The sequence below is a fragment of the Labrus mixtus genome, chromosome 8 (assembly GCF_963584025.1).
Source record: "Labrus mixtus chromosome 8, fLabMix1.1, whole genome shotgun sequence".
Lineage (NCBI taxonomy): Eukaryota > Metazoa > Chordata > Actinopteri > Labriformes > Labridae > Labrus > Labrus mixtus.
In genome coordinates, this window is record NC_083619.1 from 23719109 (window position 1) to 23743210 (window position 24102).

Sequence of the window (24102 nt, forward strand, 5' to 3'; positions counted from 1 at the left end):
ATAATATGAGTTTCTTTGTCATCTTGTCTGAGATGAAGGTGTCTGCTTTTGCCTCTCTGATCCTATATGCATGTGTTCTAATGGATTATAGCAGACTTCTTTCACAGACATTCTTCAGTTATTTTTACAACTCTATTACCATTCCCACTAGGACACCAACACTTACATTAAATGCTGCGAGATGCTTTTTTCACGAAACTAGCAGGTGGCGGGTTGCTTAAGCAATCTGTGTGTGGCTTGATGTTTCCCCTAAGAATGTTATTTTGCAGGCGGTCTCTCCGATGCGACTCGGTGAGGGATTATCTCTTGTCAGTGTTCTCCCTCAGAAAAGAGTTAGCACATTTGCATTTAAAGTGCCACATAGTCGGTTTGGGGACAAAAGCAAGGCCAGATGAAGACGAGCGGCATCCTTGAATACAGAAAAACAAGAGCTGTCTTTTATTTAGTTGTCCTGATTGTTCGATCTGTTTTGTGTAATCAGCGCTATTCATCACATTGATGGACACGACAAGGCAGTGGGAATGATTGTAGATCTTTTGGTGTGTGGTTTTTTTTTTTTTTTTGGTTTTTTTTCTGTCCTGAAAGGTTATTTGATTGCCTCAGTCTGTTTTCCATGGCCAGCATATGTTGCTACAGGATGAAATCTGCTGCGCAATTTCACACTCCTGAGAGTAAAAAAACGAACCGATTGTGGTGACCTCGTAACCTTCCCCTAAGCAACACCGCAAGCCAAAACTTTAGCCGACACGTTGTTGCTGTTCTGTTGCCGGCCCTGTCCAGTGATGACTGAAAATAAAATACCCTTTGATAGCTTTACATAACCAATGAATCATCTTCCCAGTGGTATTGCCTACGTGAGAGAAATAATTTGAAACTATCCATTTTTTTTAACTTTCAATGTTACAGTACTTTGTCTCATATGAGTGTGGTTTTATTCATTCAGATTTCACACAGGATCTTTTCTCAATTGTAGTATTCCCAGCTGAAATTAAGAAACACAACAGCCTCCATAAGGTTATGGAGTGTTGTGTTTTTGTTGAAACTGTGGGTGGTGTTGATTAAACATTTTGGAGGATGCAGTCTGTGGTGCTGCTAAATTGTGTTCAGTCTTACTGAGAGCTCTTTCTTATCATCTGTTTGCCTCCTTTATATCAACGACAGCAGAGGAAAGATATGAAGAGGTATGGTTTGGAATACAAATCTGTGAGAGGGAGTCGTTATAACGCCGGAGGAAACATACATTCATTTTGAACATTTTATAAAACAGTAGAGTCTTTCTGTCAGGTTTAGTGTAAAACTAACAGCTAACAGGGGACGTAATTAAGCTTTGGTAAAATTCTGCACTCAATTAAGATCTTTCTAGTGGAGCTCAGTGCCCCTCTAGTACATCCCGGATGGTTGAGTTAGTATAAACAAATCAAGCCAGAGAAGTGGCTTGTAGGACTGCAGGCACCCAGCCCGTCTGCATCCCCTCTCTGTACCATTCCAAGCCAGGGAAGACTCCCTCCATGGCCCGGCAGATGGCCGCCCCTCTCTGCGCCAGCCAAGGCGCTGTGGCAGAGCTCGTGGTGCTTTGTCACAGTCACGTTCACCGGCTGCTCCTGTTGCGCCTTCCCCAGAGGCACCCGATTCTTCCAGGCTTCACCACCTCCTCTCCCTGAAGTTTCAGGCGGCCTGACACTTCCTCTACTACCAACGCCAGTCCGCATCACACTGAGAAATGCGCACTCTGGGTAATGAGCAGAATTTGTCAATCAGGCGTGCTGCGGCTGCCCCTGACAGTCTTTTTACTGCAGGAAGCATTATCGCGGCCGCAGTCGTCATACAGTAGCATCATTAAGATCATTTGAAAAGCATTTCCAGTGTGTCAGCGAGAATAACTAGGGCGTTTGCTTTTCACCTTTTTTTTTTTGCCAACTCTAGCTAACTTGTTTGCTAGTTGTCAACCATCTAGTGGACTCTGTTCACCGAGCACTCAAATAGATATGAAATGTTTTGACTGCAAATGAAATCTTTCTCTTCGTACTGGCCGTCACGGGCAGAGAAATTGGCACGGCAGAGCTCATCAGCAAAAAAAAAAACACACTCACATGACTGCTGCTGAGCTATTTGGAGCTGTAGTGGAAGCTTTCTTGCATATGAGCACTTTATATATATATATTTTTTTTTATAGCACATCCATGGCTTTCTCTGAGGTAGTCTAGAATAGTTTATACAAACGTGGCTCATGTGGTGCCGCTCCATAGGACAGCGTGAGGATGGTTTCCATCTACCTGTTTTTATGCGACATCTTCAATGTGACATTAAAGAGACATTTTAGAAATGATCGTATGGATCACATTATCACAAAGTACAACTGAAACAGATTCAGGGATTTATTCATTAGGAAATGTGGGACTGAAATGTCTACTCGTTATGTTAAGCGAATACTTATCTGCATAGACCAACATCTAGTATTCTCTGAACTGTAGTGGCTGGAAACTTGCATTCGTTTGCTAGAACAATTTACGGATGAACATGTGGTTATTGTCAGAGCTAAGAAGGGACTGTATATTCTTTTTGTTAATAAGGTTAACAACACTTGCCTCACTTTTAGATCAGCAAAACACCTGGAAGACACTTTAAAAAGTGTTTTTTCATACATCACCCTATAGCCCAGGATCCTGATTTAAACTCTCCACTGACCTCACACTGCACCCTTTTTTTTTTTTTTATCAGTTATCCGATATTTATGACCATTGCTGTCAGTTTGTGAAAACAAATAAGCTCCAATAATTAAACTTGTGCTAAAGCCGTGTTAAGTAAGTGAAGGAATTTGGAAGGTGTCATTGTGACTCCTGCTGGATTTGTGAGGCGAAAGGTCTGGGGAATTAGTGGACATGGTTCCGGTGTGAGCTGAGGGGGGGGGATCGATACAGAATAACAAGAGACTCTGTGACATTATCGAGCCAAGGGATGGGAGGCCGTCACATATCTCACCAGATCAATATGTATGCAGTCTACTGTCGTCTTAGCCCGAGAAACAAACGGCACGGGAAGGGGAGGGTTTAGAAACAGAGAGGCTGAAACAAAAGATGCAAAAGAGGCAAAAAGAAATAGAAGATTAGAGAAGAAATGAAGACAGGGGACTGGAGGAATCATAGCTCCTGCAAGACGTCGTGCATGTGACTTCTCAGAATCAGGTAATTCGAGAGGACAAGCATGAAGGGAGAGAGTTCGTACAAAAAGCTTCTCTCATTTTTGAGGTCAAATGTGCATTGTGATCCTGCTGGGGGAAGACATTGAAGGAAATCCGAAGTTGTCTTTCCTGTTGACCCAATGGCCTCTTTGTTTGATTTATTATTGATTTAAAAATCACCAAAACACGTGACCTCTGTATTTCTTCTTCATTGGCATTCAAGGCATCAAATGTCATGCAAATTATAAATGTGTTCATGCACAAACAGCAGCAGCAGTTTAACCAGCAATATGGCAGCTCCTTTTCTCATGGCTTGTTTCTTACAATCTGCAAAAGAACACTTACATGTACCTGTCTGCACCATCCGCTGTTTCTTTTCATGAGACATGATGTGGGCGTGTGTTCCATTAAAAGCTTTGTTGTCCATAGTAGTCTGCTGTTGAATCAGGTGACAGTGGGGTCATTATGGCCTAAACCATCCTGTCTAATCCCATTTTATCCACAGAAGACTCAGGAGAATACTTCTGTTTTCCTTTCTTACCTTCTTTAGTGTCTCTGTCCACTCACTCATAATTGCTCTCTCTCTCTTTCTCCCATCTTTCTGTTTCTTTTCCCTCTCTGACAGTCCATTGATCCTGGCCAGCAGTTCACCTGGGAGAATTCCAACATGGAGGTCAACAAGCCAAAGAATCGCTATGCAAATGTCATTGCCTATGACCACTCCAGAGTGGTGCTCACCTCTGTGGACGGTAAGAGCTTATGTAGCCACTTAACCTCTTATTTAGCCGTTGACTGAGGCTCCCATTGATTGAGACCTCCTTCACAAAGACCAAGGATGTTGTAAGCCTGCAGCTGCTGCTTTAGAAATCTCCAGTTTTATCCACAAAACATGTTTAAGATTTTTTTCAGCCTTATAGAGTATTCATCATAGAGTTGTCAATAGAATTTGTTCTGGAGAGAATCTCTGACTCCGAGCAGCTTCATTAAGGTCAAAAAAACTCTAGTCGATTCTGTAGTTGGGTAACATTCCTCACGTCTTGTCCTTGTTTCAGCGGTTCCAGGCAGCGATTACATCAATTCTAACTACATTGACGGCTACAGAAAGCAGAATGCCTACATCGCCACTCAGGGGCCGCTGCCAGAGACTCTGAGCGACTTCTGGAGGATGGTGTGGGAGCAAAGATCCAACACCATCGTCATGATGACCCGGCTGGAGGAGAAGTCACGGGTAAGCAAACAGTGACAAATAAGGCCATCGATCACTGACCTTCATCAACATTTTGTTTCTCAGGATATTATTCTTTTTTTTTAATGTATGAAATCAAATCAAGAAAATGAAAGTGCAACTTCAGGCTAAATATTGTCATCTAACATCTTTATTTAAGATAAGCCAGTGAATGTAAAAGCCAGGAATACATTTTACTGTTGTCATAGGTTGTCAAAACACCTTGCATTCAGTAAACTAATGTCGTTATTCCACCTTCTTAACCGATATACCAAACAGCCCAACAGGTGGCTGCTATGAATAGAGCTGGACTGCCTTCCTAGGAGGACAAAAAAAACCTTCTCGTAAAATTTAAAGCCATTGAAGTTGAAAGTTCTGTGTTGTACCAGACACTCAGTATTTTAAAGTTGAAATATGGCTCAAATTGGAGTTTCCTGGCGTATATAGTGTGTGTATACTTGTGTAGCTCAAGACCAGAGAAGTAACATTACACCAAACGAAGCCTGAAGGCATATAGAAGCCCGGTCCTACTTTAAAGCAGGATTTGTCAGCCTGATCAAAGTCACAAGGACTTCAAAGGATAGTTGTGGTTGTCTGTGGACAGTATCGCTTCATGTTGCTTCTCTTTTCCCTGAGTCTCCAGCAATCTTTTAAAACTTCTGCATGAATTCCTCCTCAAACTGTTTGTGAAGTTAAACTGCAAAACAGCTTCTTCTTTCTTTCTGTGGTTTTTTTTTTTTACCAGTTCCCATTCTCCCTCCTGTTGTTAGTGCTTCCCTTATGTTTGAGTTACTTTGGACACTCTGCATATGATGGAAACACATGTTTGCCCTCTCTCGAGACAAAAGGAAACGTCTTCTGTTACTTTACCAGCATGTGCAGGGTAGTCACACATATATTCATAATAGTGCAAATTCAATCCAGTTCATTATATAGACACTGCTCTGAGAGCTCATTCCTGATTGTTTCATATTTATTTTTGCAACACCGTGCCAAGGTGGCATAGACATAGAGTGTCTCATTTATGTTTGCTCTTTTTGTATCCGGCTCTCAAAGCCAAGTAGCTTTAATGACATTCTGTACTTGGAGTTAAAAGGATTGTCACCCGTGTGCTCCTATAAATACATTTTTTTAAAAAGGAGAACATGGGCAACTTGAGATTCAAAATTGGGATAGTTTTTTTTTAATTACCATCACAAAATCATGCTCATGAATTCCTTGGAGCAAATAAATCAGCATGAGGCCTGCCAGTATGTTGTGCTTTATTAGTGAGTGCAATACGTTGGCCTAATGAAAGAGAGTCCCAAGACAGGAGACTGAAAGTAAAAGAGATCGTGAATGAAAGAGTTCATTTCCAAAACCCTTGGCATTGATTTTTTTTTGGGACAGTGGGGAGGTGGTTGATTACCTAAAGGTACGTTCATTATTCAGTATCTACAGAGAGTCTGTAAAGAAAAAAAAAAGAAAAAGCAGGCATATACATAAAGTACTTTCCATTCTTACAATCAAAACATCATCTGTTTTGATTTGAATCTTTCCATGCAATCAATCATTTAGGCAAATTGTGAGCCAACTATGTCTTTGCAACAGAGCTCATTAGTTTGTACCTTGGAGAATTTTCGCAGCACAGATATGTTTTTTCAGATCATTTTTATTACTCAGTCAATCTCAGCGAGGATACACACATCCCTCCCCAAATAGCTCTTTTTATTAAGTGTGTCTGAGTGGCTATTTCAGAGCTCTATGACTGATGACCACCCTCTCCTGCTTTGATCTCAGACTCACAGCCACACACACTGTTCATACACGGGGACAAAATAAATGAAAGAGCTCTCAGCCTGTCCCCACCTCCTACACACATTTAAGAACCAATTGGCTTGCCATAACTGTGGAGAAAGATGGAGAGAACCAAGCTCGCCTTCCGACAAGGAGGGCTGGAAACACTCGTAAGTTAAACAAAGTGCAGTTCCTCAAGTGTCCTCTTGAGGCTGGCTAAAAAAGCCAAAGAATCCTCTTTAGAGTCCATGTTAAAAAGCTAATTTTTTTTACAGCAGATACAAATATGTTTAGAACCTGGTTCAAAAAATGGTACTGGTCTGTACAGCTCATTTCTTTGTTGATACAAACTAAACAGGGGATGCAATAATTAGAGGCGTGGCTAAATTGGCTAAATTGGCTAAAAAGGCCCCGAAAATATGGCGACCACCACCCTGTCCTCATAACGCCTCTTCAGAAATGAACACACAATAAAAACCTCCACTGTAATGAAAAGAGGGGAAATAAGTTGAATTAAGATGAGCAGAATTCATGTGACATAAACGTCTGTAACAATTGTTTAAGGAGTATTTATAATGAACAAAAAGGGAAACTAAAAGTGACGTGAAATAATGAAACTGCTTCTGCATGAGTACCGAAAATATGTTCTATAATATGGAAGACTGTCAGACTGCAAACCAGACAATCTATGTTTGCAATCTTCACTAAGCATTAAATGAGACAAGTCACCACAAATAGCCGTCTGTGCTCCCGATTAGACACGTGATGTTGATACATTTTTAGGGATTTTGTTATTTTTTTTTATTCTTGCTTAACATAAACAAACATCCTCTGTCTAATTCTCCCTCACATACACACTCAGAAGTGCACATATGGTGAGTGAGTCAACCTCCCACCACACAGCCAGACTGATGTCTTTGCCAAACGGAGGAGCATGACAAATATGATGAGATCCGACAGCAGGAAAATTTCAGCTTCCTTTAGCAATATCAGTACTAGTTAGTGAAAACCTTAAAAGGCCGGAGACTTCAAATGAGACCGGAGGTATTACTCACTTTCTGTGTTTGTGTGTGTGTGTTTGGATAAGAGGTCTGTGTCCTCTGCAAAAGGCCAGGTGTTGACATGTGAGAAGCCAGCTTCAAAGCAGACACAGATGATAGTGAAACCTGCGGCCTGTGTGTGTGTGTGTGTGTGTGTGTGTGTGTGTGTGAGTGTGGGTGTCTTTCTCTTTATGTGTGTGTGTGTTTGCAAGGAATAGAATATGCCACCCAACCTTGGATAGCACGGAGATATTCATTACTGTGGTGACTGCTAATCCATATGTTTGTACTGCAAGTGGTTCCCCATCACTCAATTGAGTTTCTGCTGCGAGCTCTACCTCTGCCTCTGAATGGGAGCTGTCACCGGGGGAGGTGAAATGTGAGGGGGTGAATTTTAGCGCATTTTGTCTGTCGATTTGTACCAGCTCCCTGAGACAGCCGAGGTGCCTCCAAATGTCAGCTCTGTGCTGCAGTATCAATATAATTAGCTTACCCGCGCCACATCTCTTCCTGCCATGTTGTCCAAATCAATAGCAGAAAGTCCTAGTCCAGGAGATTCCAACGTTAAAACACATTCTGCTTTTGCTTTCTTTCTGAATGTAAACAGAGGGTTTTGCTGACATGTCTATGAAATTATGAATTTTCCCCCGTACACATAAAATGTGATTTTCTAAGCTCCCGGCTTTTAAACTGACTGCCTTTGACTGATTGAAAATGGGCTCAACTTCAACTGAACCTGCCTCACAAATTCAGGACACACGTCGCAAGCTCTTTAGGTTCTCTATATTTCATTCTTCGCAACATCCATCAAGCCCTGAAGCTAGAAGAAAGACCAATCAGCTGGCTGTGCCCAGTGTTTAGATAATGATGTGACTCATGGCTGCTAGAAAAACTCACAGACGATGTGAACAACTATTAGGTGTTATAAAAATCAAACGGAGCATGATTGTGCAACTGCATGACCTATTTTTGACTCCGAAATTATTCGGCAGCAGTTTAGGACACATTTCTCCAACGTTTCCTGAACAGACGCCTTATTACTGCTGTTTGCAAACTAGAGCCGAACTCGAGAGGCAGCCACGACTTTCATCAATCACATGAGGAAGAGTTCTGTAAATGTTTGAGCGAAGAAGTCTAATTTTCAGAGTTTGTTTTCGTTCCATTTTAATGGCCATTGAGGTTTGCCAAAAGAGAGCGAGTAAAGTGAAAATGTAACAAAAACTACTAAGTGTGTCGTTGAAGTGTCGTGAAGACACTTAGAGCCAGTGTTTGGAGGACCTTTAGCCTCGTCAAAAGTGAAGTTTGTTCTGTGTACAAACGCACCAAAGGGCTGAAAAGCACCTGACAATTCGCTAACTGAAAATGATCACAGGCTGCTAAAAGACAAAGTGAGCTTTTTAATGCCCTTTTGAAGGCTGCTTCAAATGCAGACACACATGAACGCACATGCTCAGCTCACTTGTTTTCATTCTTTAGGAGATACAGGAGCTGACTGCCGGTCTTCAGTTTTTAATTAGGCACTGGACGGAGCTTTTGATCTGACCTCTCTAATGTTCCCTCCTTGTTAATCAGTGTGATCCTACAAGCCTCTCGGTAGTCTCACAGTGGATGTTAGCGGCGGTTCACTCCTGACAGTGTGCCCTTTCTCTTGCCCTGCCAGGTGAAGTGTGACCAGTACTGGCCAGCGCGAGGAACAGAGACCTACGGGATGATCCAGGTCACCATGCTGGACACCGTGGAGTTGGCTACTTACAGCGTCCGAACTTTTGCCCTCTACAAGGTACAGCGCTTCCTTTTTTCATTTGCAGTTAACCATACTTGGAGACGTCCTCATAAAGGCCATGTTCCCAGTGGGAAATTGCTGTTCATCATTACCAGGGTCACATTTTAAAAAGTAATTTCTGAATCTTCTGAAGTCAGATAAAGGGTATTACCACTGGAATCTTTTTTTTTTTTTTTTCAATGCAGTAATTGGTTTTTAACATCCAATATTTGTCTCTTGTTCTCTCGAAAGGCAATAAAAGATTTCAGTTTTCCACTTTGATTCATGTAACTCAGGACCACGTTGATGTGTCTGATGTTCCGTCCTTTATTTCTCCTCTACTAGCACTTTTTCCATTACTTGCTTATAATTTCATTATTATAATTTCTAATTAAATACAAGTCTCCAGCTGGAGCCATTATTTGGTTTCAATCAGGAGGAGTGATAAAGTGCTAAAACTGTATTTGAGAAACTGCTAGAGTTCTATTCCAATATTATATGTATACACGTTATCTGCACCTCCAGCGGTGAAAGTAGAGCACATTATATACTGCTATTAAGTGAGTCAACTCCAGACCTTTTCTAAAAATATCTGTATTTCTGACAAGTACATTCAAGCTGCTATTCAAACTTAACTATATACAATCAGCTTCCTTTCATCAAGTGTGACCTTACACTGGATGAAACATTTCTGCCAACCTGACAAGTTTCTCTTCAAAAAGCTGCCAATAAAAATTTCACGACGTCAGGTGTATTCAACCACGCTCAAACCTTATGTTCTTCGCTGACCTCTCTGACCCACCTGCAGAACGGCTCCAGTGAGAAAAGAGAGGTGAGACAGTTCCAGTTCATGGCCTGGCCAGACCACGGCGTGCCAGAGTACCCCACCCCCATCCTGGCCTTCCTCCGGCGAGTAAAGGCATGCAACCCTCCGGATGCAGGACCCATGGTGGTTCACTGCAGGTGGGTGTAAAAAAGGAACACGCTCAGTCTGTGTTCACAGCAGATGAACTGCTCATTTTCACCATCACCTCGTGTTCATGGCATGTTTCCTCCATGGTTATTAAGGACCGGTAAAGACGCTGTTTTTTACATTTTCTACATCTGTGATAAATGTCAAGGCACTCTAAATGACGATGTTTGTACGTACCATATGCTGCAGACGGTCTAAATCCTCTCCGGCTGCTTCTGCAAACACAGACTTTTCTTATCAATCTGCAGCTACAGTTTTTATTATGGCTGTGCTATTACGCTACAAAGAGTCAATCAACTCACCTCAAAGGTTAACTTTCCTGTTTTCATCTGCCTGGCCTGGACAAAGAACATAATCCTGTTCTTAATGCACCACAGATGCACCTCATGTGTGATATGTATAGCTGTATGACCACAATCTAGTGCTGCAACTAGAAATGATTACAGGTAGAAATTATTATTCTGATTATGATTCATTATTTAATGTTTTCAATGAGTTGTTGTTAAAAAAAATAATAATTTAGACAGTTTTTGATCAATGTATTTGGCCACTAATTATTTTTCTATCACTTAATTGATTGATGTTTGCAGCTCTTATACATTTTTATGAACAAACACATTATTATTTTGAGTTACATGTTGATACAAACAAATACAATGCACGCAAAGCCAGAAGCGTGTAAACAATGGAAAGAGTCTGAAGGTTAATAATGAAGGACTTACATGTATCTTGTACGGTAAATTCTCATGGCCATTATATATTCTTTCAATACTGCTGTGACTGAAACATTTGAATTCTCTCTGTAGATCTTGTTATTCTGAGTAAACTGACATATAAAAGTTTTTTTTCTCCATGAAACATGAAGTTTATTTACCCCTTCTTTCTCTCTCCCCCTCTCTCTCCATCAGCGCGGGCGTGGGCAGGACTGGCTGCTTCATTGTGATCGATGCCATGCTGGAGCGCATGAAGCACGAGAAGTCTGTAGATATCTACGGTCACGTGACATGCATGCGTGCCCAGAGGAACTACATGGTCCAGACCGAGGACCAGTACATCTTCATCCACGAAGCCCTGCTGGAGGCAGCCACCTGCGGCAACACTGAGGTGCCGGCACGTAATCTCTACGCCCACATCCAGAAGCTCACCCAGCCCCCGCCCGGCGAGACGGTTACTGCCATGGAGCTCGAGTTCAAGGTGAGTGAGAAGCACTCGGCTCAGACGAGAATTACTAGAGGCTCTTTTTGATGACTTAGTCAGGGTAATAAATCACATTTAAATGTCTACCAAAGCTGAAGCTGACTCCTGCAGGATTGAACTTTACAAAACACTGCCTTTCTCTGCTCTCATTATTCAGGTTCTCTGGTTAGTTTGCATAGAGGACGTTGTTACACCTTACAGAAAGATATATCTCATTAAAGAAAGTTCAAAAAGTAATGTTGCCAAACATTCAAATGAATTCAGAACAGGATCCTGATTAGATCAAGCAAATAACAATGAAAAACTTTATTCATTTTGATTTGCCATGGACAGATCTAACAGCTTACATACTGCAGAAAAAATCATGACAACAGAACAAAAGTTTAGCTTACAAAACGTTCATTGTAATATTTTTTGACGACTATTTTCACATGTTAAAGAAAATCTCTTTTAGATCTTTGTTGTTTAATCTCTTAAACCTAACCTGATGAATTTAAATCAACGAACAAATGAACGTTTTGAGAAAACAAAGTGAGCTTAAGTTCAAAGCAGTTAGGCTCACGGCCCCTGCAGCGTCACTAAACAGCTCCCAGAGAACACAGATATTTTACATTTAATTGCCTTATGCAGTGTTTTATTGGTTTAATCACTGGGTCCAGTTGTGTTGAAGAGAAGAAGAATCCTGCAGTGGGTCGAAGTGACTGCCAGTCTGTACAACAAAGTGTCAGGAGGAATACAGACTGGTTGTAATAATCAGTACTTTGAAGGAATATAAGTGAAGTGAAATGAAGTTTAACCCATGAAGCCTCTTGTTTCTTCCGGCCTCCATCTATTTATTACATGTTCCAAATTGGCAGCATCAAACTGTGTAACAGGACAAATGTGGATATTGCTCAATTAGAATAAAATTATGGTCATCGCCAAGCCCTAATTCTGCATGTTTTTCTCATTCCAATCTGATTTGCGAGCACCAGATTGTCAATCGGGCATCAGACTGCAGTTGGAATAGTGACCTTCTATCCACAGTGTCGCTATTTCCAGGCTGATTTAAACTAATTCACAAAATCATTAATTTGCCAAATAAGCCAATGCACAGTAATCTGCTTAGGTGACATTGGTGCTGAGACATTCAGGTAGCTACAGTAGCATCACATGTTACGGGGGACAAATGAACCACAACAAACACACATTAACACAAACACACCTACACACCATGACTGTCACTGACGCATACACACAGCTGGTGTTCAAGGTGACTCGCAATCACACGCACACCTTCTGTCAATAGCCATCAACTGTGATGTTATTACACACTTTCCTCCCAGCGCGTCTCTGCCATTAGCCCTCTTATGACCATGATCCATTCTGTTTGAAGTGATAATAGCATCTCCACTCCTGCCAACCACAGAGAATGAAAGAGTGAGAGAATGATTGCGGCGTATGTGGGGGCCACAGCCTCGGTGCCCACACAGTCTGTCCACACACACACACACACACACACACACACACCAATTATACTGGAGTACTATGACTGTCCACACATACTCCTGTTCTGTCCATCTGTGCTCCGTCCACTGCCAGCATCGAGCCTGTCCCGCCCACAGTCCTCAAAGCCTTGGGACTCCATGACAGACAAGTCCTATGCCGTTAGCTGTACCAAGCAACAGAATCTTCTTATTGCTCCTGACAGGAAACGTAGCGTCTAAATAGAGATTGTCAAGTCATTGTCAGATGCTTTCTTGTTTGTTTACTTCAGGTCACAGGTCACTAATTTTTTTTTTTTACTCCCCGTCTCTCTCCCTGTCTGCTTTCTTCACACCTTTCATTAAACAGAGACTGGCAAACTCCAAAGCCCACACGTCACGCTTCATCAGCGCCAACCTGCCCTGCAACAAGTTCAAGAACCGCCTGGTCAACATCATGCCTTTCGAGTCCACCCGCGTCTGCCTGCAGCCCATCCGCGGCGTCGAGGGCTCCGACTACATCAACGCCAGCTGCATTGACGGCTACAGGTCAGCCAAGGCTTCAACTTTAAGATCTGAGCTGAATGTAATGACTCTGATGTGTAGGCGCTGACGTTGAGCTTTCAAGGACGAGTCCGGATGAAAAACAGGAGTTCATCATATAGTAGTTTACATTTTCAAATCCAACACCATCTCATCTTATCCCTAAGCCCATGTGTTTCTACTGAGATGTGAATCTTAGAGAAAATTAGACAGGACAATGTTTGTTGTTTATGATATGTTCATAGATTAGATCATTCATATGTAGTCTGGACTCAAATTGAACTACAGTGTGTCCATTGAAATGGAGGAATATGTCACTCAGTGAAACAGGGCGGTGTCGCTCATTGGTTAGTTTTCATGTTGTTTGGGGACAAAATTGAGCACTTTGTCACAAAGAGACGAGTTCAAGAATTCCATCAGCCTATTCCTTTAATGGTTTTTGGTGGTGTCCACCAGAGGTTTTAAGAAGTGGACTCGTGGTTTCAAAAGTGAAGCATGTACTTCAGTGTCTTAAACCTGCATTCTTTGTGATGGTCAGCAGGGGGAGACGACACTGGATGCAAAAATGTGGTCTTATTGTTTAAACAATCCAGGGGGGGAAATCAGCCTCCTTTTTATTCCATTATTTTCTAAGGTGTTTTCACGGCTAGTGTGAACAACATGTTCATGTTCTTTAATTTTAAGTCTCATTTACAGTAAAGTTGACAATAAAGCAACTATGCTTCATCCCTTCAGGGTGTGGCTACATGTCAACCAGAATAGAGATGTAATGCAAATCTATTCTGTTGTTCAAACATCAAGACATTGAACGGCCCAAATACCAAATTTGAGGCTTCTATAGAGGAGTTCATAAAGAATTGGATGTTGTCGTAATAACTAAGTCCATGTCTCGTATACAGTCTATGGTGTTCACATGTGTGGTGGTTACAGAAAAGAACTTGTAGCACTTTTTTGAACAATGTCTCCACATTTTTCGACAAGCAAGCAAAGCAGGACAGTTTTCGAAAAACATGCATGTATAGCAACAAGCAACCTTTTTTTTTTGTTTATAGCTGCACAGCAACACAGTCAGGATTTTACCAGACTGAAGGCAAAAGGTGTCTGCTGTGCATGCCTGGTAGATCATCCAGGGGTTGTTCATGTTTCAGGCACAGACATCTGCTGAACAAAAATTGAGCATGCATGATGTAAGTGTAAATCTTAATTTCAACCTGAGAGTGTGATTTTTCATCCTCACAGGCATTGATTTATTTCTAATCCAGTGTAACATATAGGGGCAGCTCATTAAAAACAAATCCGCTGTCCCAAATCCGTCCGGGCTGCACTGAATGTGACAGCTTTGCAGTTGTTTTCTGGCATCAGCAATTGTCACAGGTGTGAGGAAATACAGTACACATTCACAGCGGAGTGGATAAAAAAAAGTATGGGAGGGGGCTGACGATGAGTCCGCAGTGGGCAGTATTCAGTTGCAGGAATAATTTGCATCTCTGTCACTTTAGCTGCCGTCTGCTGAGCCACCACCGCTTTCATATGGAAGCTGCAGCATGTCCTCGTGTTCACTGCGAGTCCAAGTAGCTTCCTAGAGCGAGGAGGATGAAAAGGCAGCTCTCTGTTTTATATCTTCATAAGTATGGGCGGAGACGGACAGCACCGACGCTTCCGTGGTCGAAGTGTTCCGGGGAGGGGAATGGAATTAGTGTGTCTGAAATGCCACTCAGTCCTTGTGGGGCTTCTGCTTCATACTGCACCACAACAGAGACAACACCTCCACCCTCCTCTTTCTCCAGCCCTGTCGTTAATGAGAGGATGCTCCGCAGAGGCCGACCCTCCATTGTTGTTGTGCAAATAGCATAATTGCAGCAAGAGAGCATTGTAATGAAGTGTGTTTTCTTTACCCTTCCCTCCCCTTTTCTACCCTCTCCTCCATGTTCTCTGCTTTTCATTCTCTGCTCCATGTTCACTGCTTTTTTTCTCTCTTTCTCCTTCTTAATTTTTTTTTTACTCCATTCTATCTCGGTCTCTCGCTCTCTGGTCCTCCTCTTTAATCTCACCTCTCTCTCTCTCTCTCTCTCTCTCTCTCTCTCTCTCTCTCTCTCTCTCTCTCTCTCTCTCGCTCGCTCTCTCTCCGCTCTCACTCTCTTCCCACCCTCTGCTCTCACTCGCCATCTTAATTTTCCATCCAAACATCACGGCTGAGACAGACGTATCCGGGCGGGGACCTGTTGTGTGCACCAGTGGCACTGTGTGATTAAGCCGCTTTTAAAGCCTGGGCATAAATAAAAAACTAAACAGGGGCCTCCAGTGCCCTTCACCCCAGCGTCTTCGAGAAAAGCCAATAATATGCTAAGCTAATGAGAGGCGAACCATTGATTCAAGCTATGCTATCAGGGGCAGGAGCCCTGGATATGCTCCGATGCAGGCTGGAGTTTTAGCATTGTAATGAGGTTGAAATGAAACACTATGTCCTCAAGCACTGCAGTCATGTGGGATGATGCGGAGAGTGCTTTGTGCTGTTTGGCAGTGCGCTCATCATGACGCTGTGTGCACAGAAGTCAGTATTGTGTGATACGGTTAGAATTGTTTTTGTTTTGGCTAGGGGCTGTATTATGGGGAGGTTAGAGGGGTCCACCCTATCAATTAGAAATTTAGCATTCATCCCCTGTTGAGCTTTCCCTCCCTTCCCTTCATCTCTCCTCTGCTCTTACATTATCCTTTTACTTCATTTTCATCGCCTTCCTTTTTTTACTTTCTTCTTCTCCTTCCCCCCTCTCTCTCTCTCTCTCTCTCTCTCTCTCTCTCCTCCTCAGCAGTCACTCCTACTTTGCGCTCTGATGTCCAGCTGGAGAGTGCACTGCTCACTCTTTTCATCTCCTCCCATTTTGCTCTCTACTTCCACATCCTCCTCTCCTCCGTACATCCCCTCTCTTTACTTCGAGCCCCCCCCCCCCCCCTGTTTTTATCGTATTAATTTGATTCTGCACTTCGTTGCCCTCCCCTCCTCGTACGCCATCTCCTCTCCTCTCCACCAATCTGTTGTTTCTTTATTTGTGCGAGCAAGGCCCTGAGCATATTCTAATCTCCCGGTTCCACATTAGTGCCTCGCCTGCAGCCCCTTCATTAGTTGTTCAGCCGTGGCTCAGTGTGTCACCGAGTGTGTAGTAGCGTGTCTGAAAATACATGGGAAACTGCTGCACGCATACAAGCACACACCTGGATGAGAGCGGACATGTGCTACATCTCTTTGACTCTACATGGGTTTGTAATTTCTCTGTTTTAGGTCTCTAACTTGTTTAATGTGCTGCTGCCTGTCTTGATCGGGACTCTCTTGTAAATGAAATTCTTAATCTCAAAGAGATTTTCCAGGTTAGATGCATTTTAAATAGAATCCTAAAAGACACGCGAGTGTGTGCATGTACCGTTATAGGTGTGTTTTTGTGTTGTCGTGTGCAGCGCCCTCTCTCTCTCTCTCTCTCTCTCTCTCTCTCTCTCTCTCTGTAGATCAGTGCACTGCTGCCACCTGCTGTTTGACAAAAGAACTGCTGAGCTGCATCAAAGTCACGTAGGACAGCAGCACAGCTCTGGCTGCTCAGTGGATGAGCTCATCTCTAGTTTAGGGAGCGTATCGAGTGCACTCTCTCTCTCTCTCTCTCTCTCTCTCTCTCTCTCTCTCTCTCTCTGTGTGTGTTGTGTTACAAAGGACGAAGAAGTAGAGACTCTTTCCAGGCTTTAATAGCTCAGTGGTGATGATATTGCAGAGGATTATTTGCTCTGTTTATTAAACGTGGAGGAATTTGTCCTGTTGGCATCGGTGTAGATATATTTTGACAAACAGCACAAGGACGACAGCGCCTTACGTTCTCTATCGTTTTCAGCTCAATGCTTTTAAGCAGCATGGTCTATGGGGGTTTGATTCTCTCTCCTCTAAGTCATGCCGCTGTAGATGCATGAGGAACACAGAAAGCTCTTGACTTTTATTTGAATACATTTGGGTCTGAATATATTACTTTACAAGACCTCAGTTTGGCAGCAGGTCTTATGTCATGTCTGCTATTAAATTTGGGCTTTTGTTGGATAAACAGCCTTTGCTATCATCTGAACAACAACATCACATCTTTATCGTTAAATCCTTCTCTTGTTATTGCTTTGTTATATTTCCAGCTGTAAGAGCATCATTACGTTTATAAGGATTGTGTGTAATGTCTAATCTCGTCTGTGTGCTGTTTGTGTCTTCAGACAGCAGAAGGCCTACCTGGCCACGCAGGGCCCGCTGGCCGAGACCACTGAGGACTTCTGGAGGATGCTGTGGGAGCACAACTCCACCATCGTCGTCATGCTCACTAAGCTACGGGAGATGGGACGGGTAAAACACAAACACACGTTATATATCTGTGCGTGCAGCCCCTTCAAGGGTTATTGGACCATTTCAGGGAACGATAATCTTTATATGCCGAGTCTGTTCAGCTGAGCTGCTGAGTCACGCTGCTCAAATATTAATCCATTCCAACCCTAAAAAGTAACTTTGGTTGAAAGTTAACTTCCTTATCACCACGCCTGGAATGCATCTGTGCTCAAACGAGCACGCTCCTCTGTTGGATTTGTCAATAATTGGAATCCTTCCAAGACTACCCATAATTCCCATACCGCATGACTGCATCACATTTGATGAAAAAGTGAAACAGTTTTTTGTAACAAGGGAGCAAAAGAGTAAGTTTTACATTTTAACAACTCCTGCTTAAGACAGTTTTAAAACTCAACAAAGTTTGGAGTTCACTTTTTGAAATTTCATCGATGAACTTGCAGAAAACTTTGAATTTTGAGGGCTCAGGGAGTCTTAGGGCACGACACTAAAATCAGAGAGTGAAAACTCATTATAACTGTTCCATAAACCAGCGACTATCTCTCCGGGAGAGGGTTGCTTAGTTTAGCAAAATGATTTGAGATCAAACTTTGTCATCCCTGATATTAAGCTCAGACGACCAGGTGCGTGCTGCAGCTTCACATTCGAGGGACCGATATGATCATCTCATTTAATTCAAAGAAAGGAAGCAGATGAACGTATCTCTCAGACTGACTTATTTCAGTGCATTGATCTGTATACCAGACTAAATCCACGTCTTTTAGCGAGTTGTTACTTTTGATCATCACAGCGAGTCTGACAGCACTCGACAGCTTTTATCACCCTCTCATCTGTAATCACAGGAACACTCAAGCACATCATCGCTGTGGTTAGAAACACAAACAAATTATGGAAATATTTAGCTTCCCATGATGAATTAGACTATATTTCAAAACGCAGATTAGTCTCTCCTTGGTTTGCTTGTGTAAGCAGAGACCTACTCGTGACTCAGAATGACTAATAACCTCACCGAACCTGTGTTAATAATATCCTGTGGAAGTCAATCATTCATTCACTCCTTATGTAAAAAGTGTTTTTCACATAAATGTTAAATGGGAAAATAGTCCTGGAATAAAGGTGCTAACATGTGGTCTCTCTGTCTCTGTGTGTAGGAGAAGTGCCATCAATACTGGCCGGCAGAGCGTTCAGCCAGGTACCAGTACTTTGTGGTGGATCCGATGGCGGAGTACAACATGCCACAGTACATCCTCAGAGAGTTCAAAGTCACAGACGCCAGGGTATGTTGGATTCAGTCTTTGGGTTTTCCCCTTGTGTGTGTCCGTCCATGTGCGTCTGCCCGGTGTGGGATGGGGGTGAGGATTGATTGGCATTTTACAGAAATACAACCGTCCAACCCAAATCCATCTTAATTTTAGGCTCTCAGACAAATGCAGAGAGTCGCGTTTAGTGTTGAAAATTATAGCGACTGTGATTTCAAGGTAGAGATGATCAGAGGGGTCGCGTGTTATTTCTCCTGACAGGCTGACATCAAGTGAATGCACCATCAAACATGTTTACCCAGATTTAGCAGCAATGTGCTTGCTCTATGGAATGAGTGTGTGTGTGTGTGTGTGTGTGTGTGTGTGTGCGTGTGTGCGTGCATGTGTGATTCGAGATGACTGTGAAAACACATGAAAAGCATAGCCTTCAATCCCCAAAGGCCAGAGCTGCAGCTCCCTGTGATGCTGTTGTTTCAATAGGCTATAAATATACTTTACTGTCATCAGAGCACCACGGCACTCCAATCCAACATCCACTCCTCTTCTTCTTATATACGGTGTGTGCATTTAGAGGAAGATGTCGAAATGCACTCAATCTGACACATGCGCTAAAACAATAAATCTGAAACTCGCACACACCACAGTGCTGTCAAATATTTGACTCCATGGTGCAGTTTTCAGTGTTTGTCAGCCCGGGTCGTTTGACTTCTGGAGACGGATTTTCTCTCCTCGTCAGCTTCATTCATGTTGCCTGGGTGTAAATTAGCTGATTAGAGGACCGCAGTGGAAACCAGCAGGGTTATGGTACTCCTGCATCTCAACTGAGAAGCAGAGACTCTGTGAACAAAGACGACAGATAAAGATGTGTTTAGGATAGACTGCAAACTAAAGCTGATATTTTGTCTTAAGATAAATTAAAAGATCAAACAGAGCTCGGCCAAACACTGCTTACAGTCTCTATCACCACTGATACATCACCTCTGACCTGTACTTAAACTCCTCTTTGCGTCCCCTCAGGATGGCCAGTCCAGAACAATCCGCCAATTCCAGTTCAATGACTGGCCCGAACAAGGAGTGCCAAAAACTGGAGAGGGCTTCATCGACTTCATCGGACAAGTGCACAAAACCAAGGAACAGTTCGGACAGGACGGACCAATCACTGTACACTGCAGGTAAGGAGGAAAAGTGACACAAAAAAAGAAATGTGTACATGCATGTACGAGCAGCAGTCTCATCTTTGTCTCTGCAGTTTCAGGTTAGGTTTATTCTTTGTTACACACAAAGTGAAAACAAGATAACACAAGAGACACCACATTTCAGATTCTGTGGGTTTTATTCACTTAGATCCTTTTTACACATTTTTGTTCATGGTCTGCTGAAAATCCTCTTTAAAGGTTACGTTATTTAATGTTTAGGAGTTACACTTAATTACCAGCCTATAAGGTCAACCTTACTTAAAGTATGCAGTTTCTGCCTTTTGTAGTTTTTTGTTGAAATTCTTTTGTTCATTTATAAGGATGTAGTTTGCAGTGCTAATTTATTTTACTATGTGCTTGTTGTATTTTTTAAGACCAAAGCGGAAACAAATGGACGTAATTAAATTGCATCTATAACCTGAAATGAGTTTTAAAATAAGCTTCATCACCTTATTTAGAACAAGTAAGGGTGCTCTTTGGAGCCTTGGACAGGATACGGTGATAAATAGTTTTGTTTGTGTGTTCCCCTCAGCGCCGGGGTGGGCAGGACCGGAGTCTTCATCACTCTCAGCATCGTGCTGGAGAGGATGAGGTACGAAGGAGTGGTCGACCTCTTCCAGACAGTGAAGACACTTCGCACCCAGCGGCCGGCCATGGTGCAGACCGAGGTAAGAACAGAGTGCGCAGACACAGATGGTATCTCAAAGTCAATAGTGTATGTTATTAAAGGTGTAAAATAAAGACTGTTTGACTTGCTGACACATTTTCCTTTAACAGAGTTTTCAGAGGACTGATCCTGAACCTTTCTGCAAACTCATTCAGTGATATCACAGAGGTCCAGAGTCAGAATCTTCTTATATGAAGAGTTCACACTGGACCCTAAGAGTTTAAAAACTATATTAAAGAAGACAGGCATTGTGAGAAGTCACTTAATTCCATACCCACTTTAGGATTATGAAGGGAAGATTGAAATTGAAAATAACTCTGAGAATAACAACTTGAACTGAAGTATCTGTGGAACCCCACATTTACCATCAGCAGCTTTTCAGTCGCTACATCGGTCTCTATTCTTAGACAGAAAAAGCTGAAGGAGTGCAGAGAAAGGGCCACATCCTCACTTCCTTGAAAGACAGACAATAAAGCCATATAGGCCGTATTTACCAAACAGAATAGACTTAACAAAAATATCCAGATATCTCTCTGAAGACTCTCTCACTGACACCTCTTGTTTTCTGTCTCATCAGGACCAGTACCAGCTGTGCTACAGGGCCGCGTTGGAGTACCTGGGGAGCTTTGACCACTATGCAACATAACCACTCCTACCGAGCAGCCTCCCTGGTCAAACCTCTCAGGAGTGTGCCAAGTGTCCCATCTCAGCCACCATCCACTCACTTGACCCCCCTCAACAACAAAAAAAAACCCACCCCTCGCAGCCAACAAGAGGGGAGGAGAAAGGGATGCGCCTGCGGACCCTGCAACGGGTTCAACCAATCACAGAGATCCACACTGATTTAACCAACCACGAGATTTTTGCTTTAAAAGATAATAACAGAAACATTACAATGACTATGACAAACATGACAATTCTTGTACAGATGCGACGGCGCAGAGTGGCAGCTCGCCTCTCTGCTCCGTCGAAGCCAAACCTCCCTGATTGTCAAAGGCTACTGGTAGCACTAAGAGAGCACTCTCTCTGTTTTTATGTTAATGTTATTGTCAATATTATGATTCATTATGTTATTGTTTAGTATATTTGTTCTTTTTAATCATCATTTTAACATCAGACATTTCTTTTGTCTTAAACCGCCCAGCCTAGGGTGTGCATTATATTCATAATCGGTACTTTTTTTATTTTAGGGTACGTTAGCACAAGGGACATGTATTTTAAACACGTTCCTAGATACTAATACAGGAGGACCACCGTTCTCTGAGCTGCTTTCACGATATTTTCTTTTTGTTTCTTCATATTATGTGTCATAAACGTTGTTTTTGGTCTTATTCAGTTCAATAACCCAAACTTTTATTTTTTGCCTTTTCACTTGCCATCTCGACAAAAAAAAAAAAAAAAATCAACTATTACAAATTGATTTCAGAGCACACACTTGCTAGAGTTTGTCCTTCTGCAAACATGGTAGCTAGTTATAAAACAAACGAGTGGATGATCCGACAGGAGAGTAAATCAGAGGTGTACAGAAATGGAAAGCACATGATTTCTACGCGTTTCGTTTCATCAGAAGCCTATGGCATTGAGGCCTTCATACTCCACAGCGGAGAACTTACCTGAGGAAAACAGACTTTTATAACCAAGGGTAGTTGACACAAAACAAACACAAAACTCCCTGATCTCTGAATATTGTTGCTCTTCAAGTCCCTCCCATCTCCTCGCTGCCCATTCGCCTGGTGGCTTTTGCCGGAGCTGAACCACGCAGACCTGACGGAGCGGATGTGGTTCACGCGGTCTGAGGAGTGGAGCCATTAACGGCACCTGTACAGAATCAACCATTCCTGCCAGAGGGAGAGAGACTCAGCCCTTTGGACTGAAACCTGATATTATTTTATACAGAAATAGAACTATAAATATATATATAAATATATATAATTATGATTGATTATATATATATGTACAATTACACATAGATATATACACAGCTTCAAAGGTATATTGTTAAAAAGGATTAATTCTGCTGATCTACCAACCCTAGAGACCGCAGAGAGCCTGCTGTCCTAGAGTGTGTATTCATGGAAACACCGTTGTATCTACTGTACTACCATAGTAACTTCGACAGTCCGTTTGAACGAGGAAAAAACAGCACAACCCCCCACCCCACCCCACTCATCAAAACGGACGATTCCTCGCTCAGTGCGGGACCAACGCACCACTCAAGCACACGTCTTCTCCCACAAAGAGCCGCAGGAGGGGGAGGGATCTGATCCGAGAGGCCTAAACGGTGTGGTGGCGGTGGTGGTGGTGGAGGCGGTCGTGGGAGGGAGGGGGGACTTGAAAAACGCTGGAGAAAAACTAAAAATGTTCATTTTTACCTTGTGAATGCTTAGTGCTGTAGGGGTTCGATCTGTTGTACACACAGTCTGTTTTCTATTTGTTATAAAGAACTGGAATTTAAAAACAAACTGTTGATGAAAAAGAAAAAACATTGATGTTAATAAAGTTAAATAATTGGGTTTTTGTACAAATTCTGCCTTGTGATGCTGTGTTTTTTGATCCTGTTGTTTGCTTAAGTTCTTCATCGATAAAACCTTTATCCTTCAGTGCAAGTCTGGGACCCTGTGGGACACCAGAAATCTGTCTACGTTTCTCTTGTTGCCAGTTATTCGGCTCAAAAGCATTTCCTGATCTCTGACCACTATGAATAAGTTCATAATCCTGTGTTCTTTGTCTTCAGGCGTTTTTACAAGTCTCTCTTTTCCCACAATGCAACTAAAACGTTTGTGTTTGCGAGGTTGAAGCTACGAGTTGTGAAAAATATCCACCCCCTCCTTTTTTTTTTTAAATGTGCACCCAAAAAATGTCTAAAGCAGATTCTTAGTCATGAACACACCATTATTATCCCACTGTGAAGCCGAGACAACATTCAGGGCTGAAGCTGGGATCTTTGATTTCACTGTATTTCTTGTTTGTGAGAAGCTGAACCATTATAGAACAATAACACAAGCTTTTCATCCTCCATATTCTGGAGAGACTTCGTTTCTCTGCTGCACATGACGCTGATCCATTCAGCCTTCAGACGCTTCATGTGAAAGTTGCAGCCCCTGGATTTACACACAGCTGTTGTGTTCTTACTTATCTGGATTTGACAGTTAAAGTTGAACATTTCTGTTTTGATGTTTGAAGCAGTGAGAGATAAAAACCACTTAACAGTAGCTTCACAGATTCCTCTGAAGTGAATAACTCAATGCTTCTTGTGAATTAGGGAGTGTGACACACACCCTAATAACAGTTGAGCTGTTTATGTTGGCATGGAGACACAGCTGTCAAAAAAAATCAATTCACTCCCACTGAGGTTTGAGGAAGCAGAATTGATGTGTTTTTAAAGTTGACGACTTATAAAAAAATGTATTTAAAGAAGATTACAGCGCCTTTGCATTTTAAATTATTTAGAACAATATATTTTATC

General features: G+C 42.4%; 1 protein-coding gene across 1 annotated transcript in view; it reads left to right on the forward strand.

The window, feature by feature from the left end:
* Window positions 1-23161, forward strand: part of LOC132978539 (receptor-type tyrosine-protein phosphatase F) — a 132997-nt gene extending 109836 nt beyond the window's left edge. The window contains exons 23-33 of the mRNA XM_061043743.1: window positions 3804-3927; window positions 4231-4406; window positions 8880-8999; window positions 9790-9944; window positions 10863-11148; window positions 12985-13163; window positions 17391-17517; window positions 18666-18791; window positions 19791-19945; window positions 20502-20637; window positions 21214-23161. Of these exons, the coding sequence (XP_060899726.1) occupies window positions 3804-3927; window positions 4231-4406; window positions 8880-8999; window positions 9790-9944; window positions 10863-11148; window positions 12985-13163; window positions 17391-17517; window positions 18666-18791; window positions 19791-19945; window positions 20502-20637; window positions 21214-21282 (1653 nt within the window). The 3' untranslated portion in view covers window positions 21283-23161. The remainder of the gene's footprint in view (window positions 1-3803; window positions 3928-4230; window positions 4407-8879; window positions 9000-9789; window positions 9945-10862; window positions 11149-12984; window positions 13164-17390; window positions 17518-18665; window positions 18792-19790; window positions 19946-20501; window positions 20638-21213) is intronic.
* The last annotated feature ends 941 nt before the right edge of the window (window positions 23162-24102 follow it).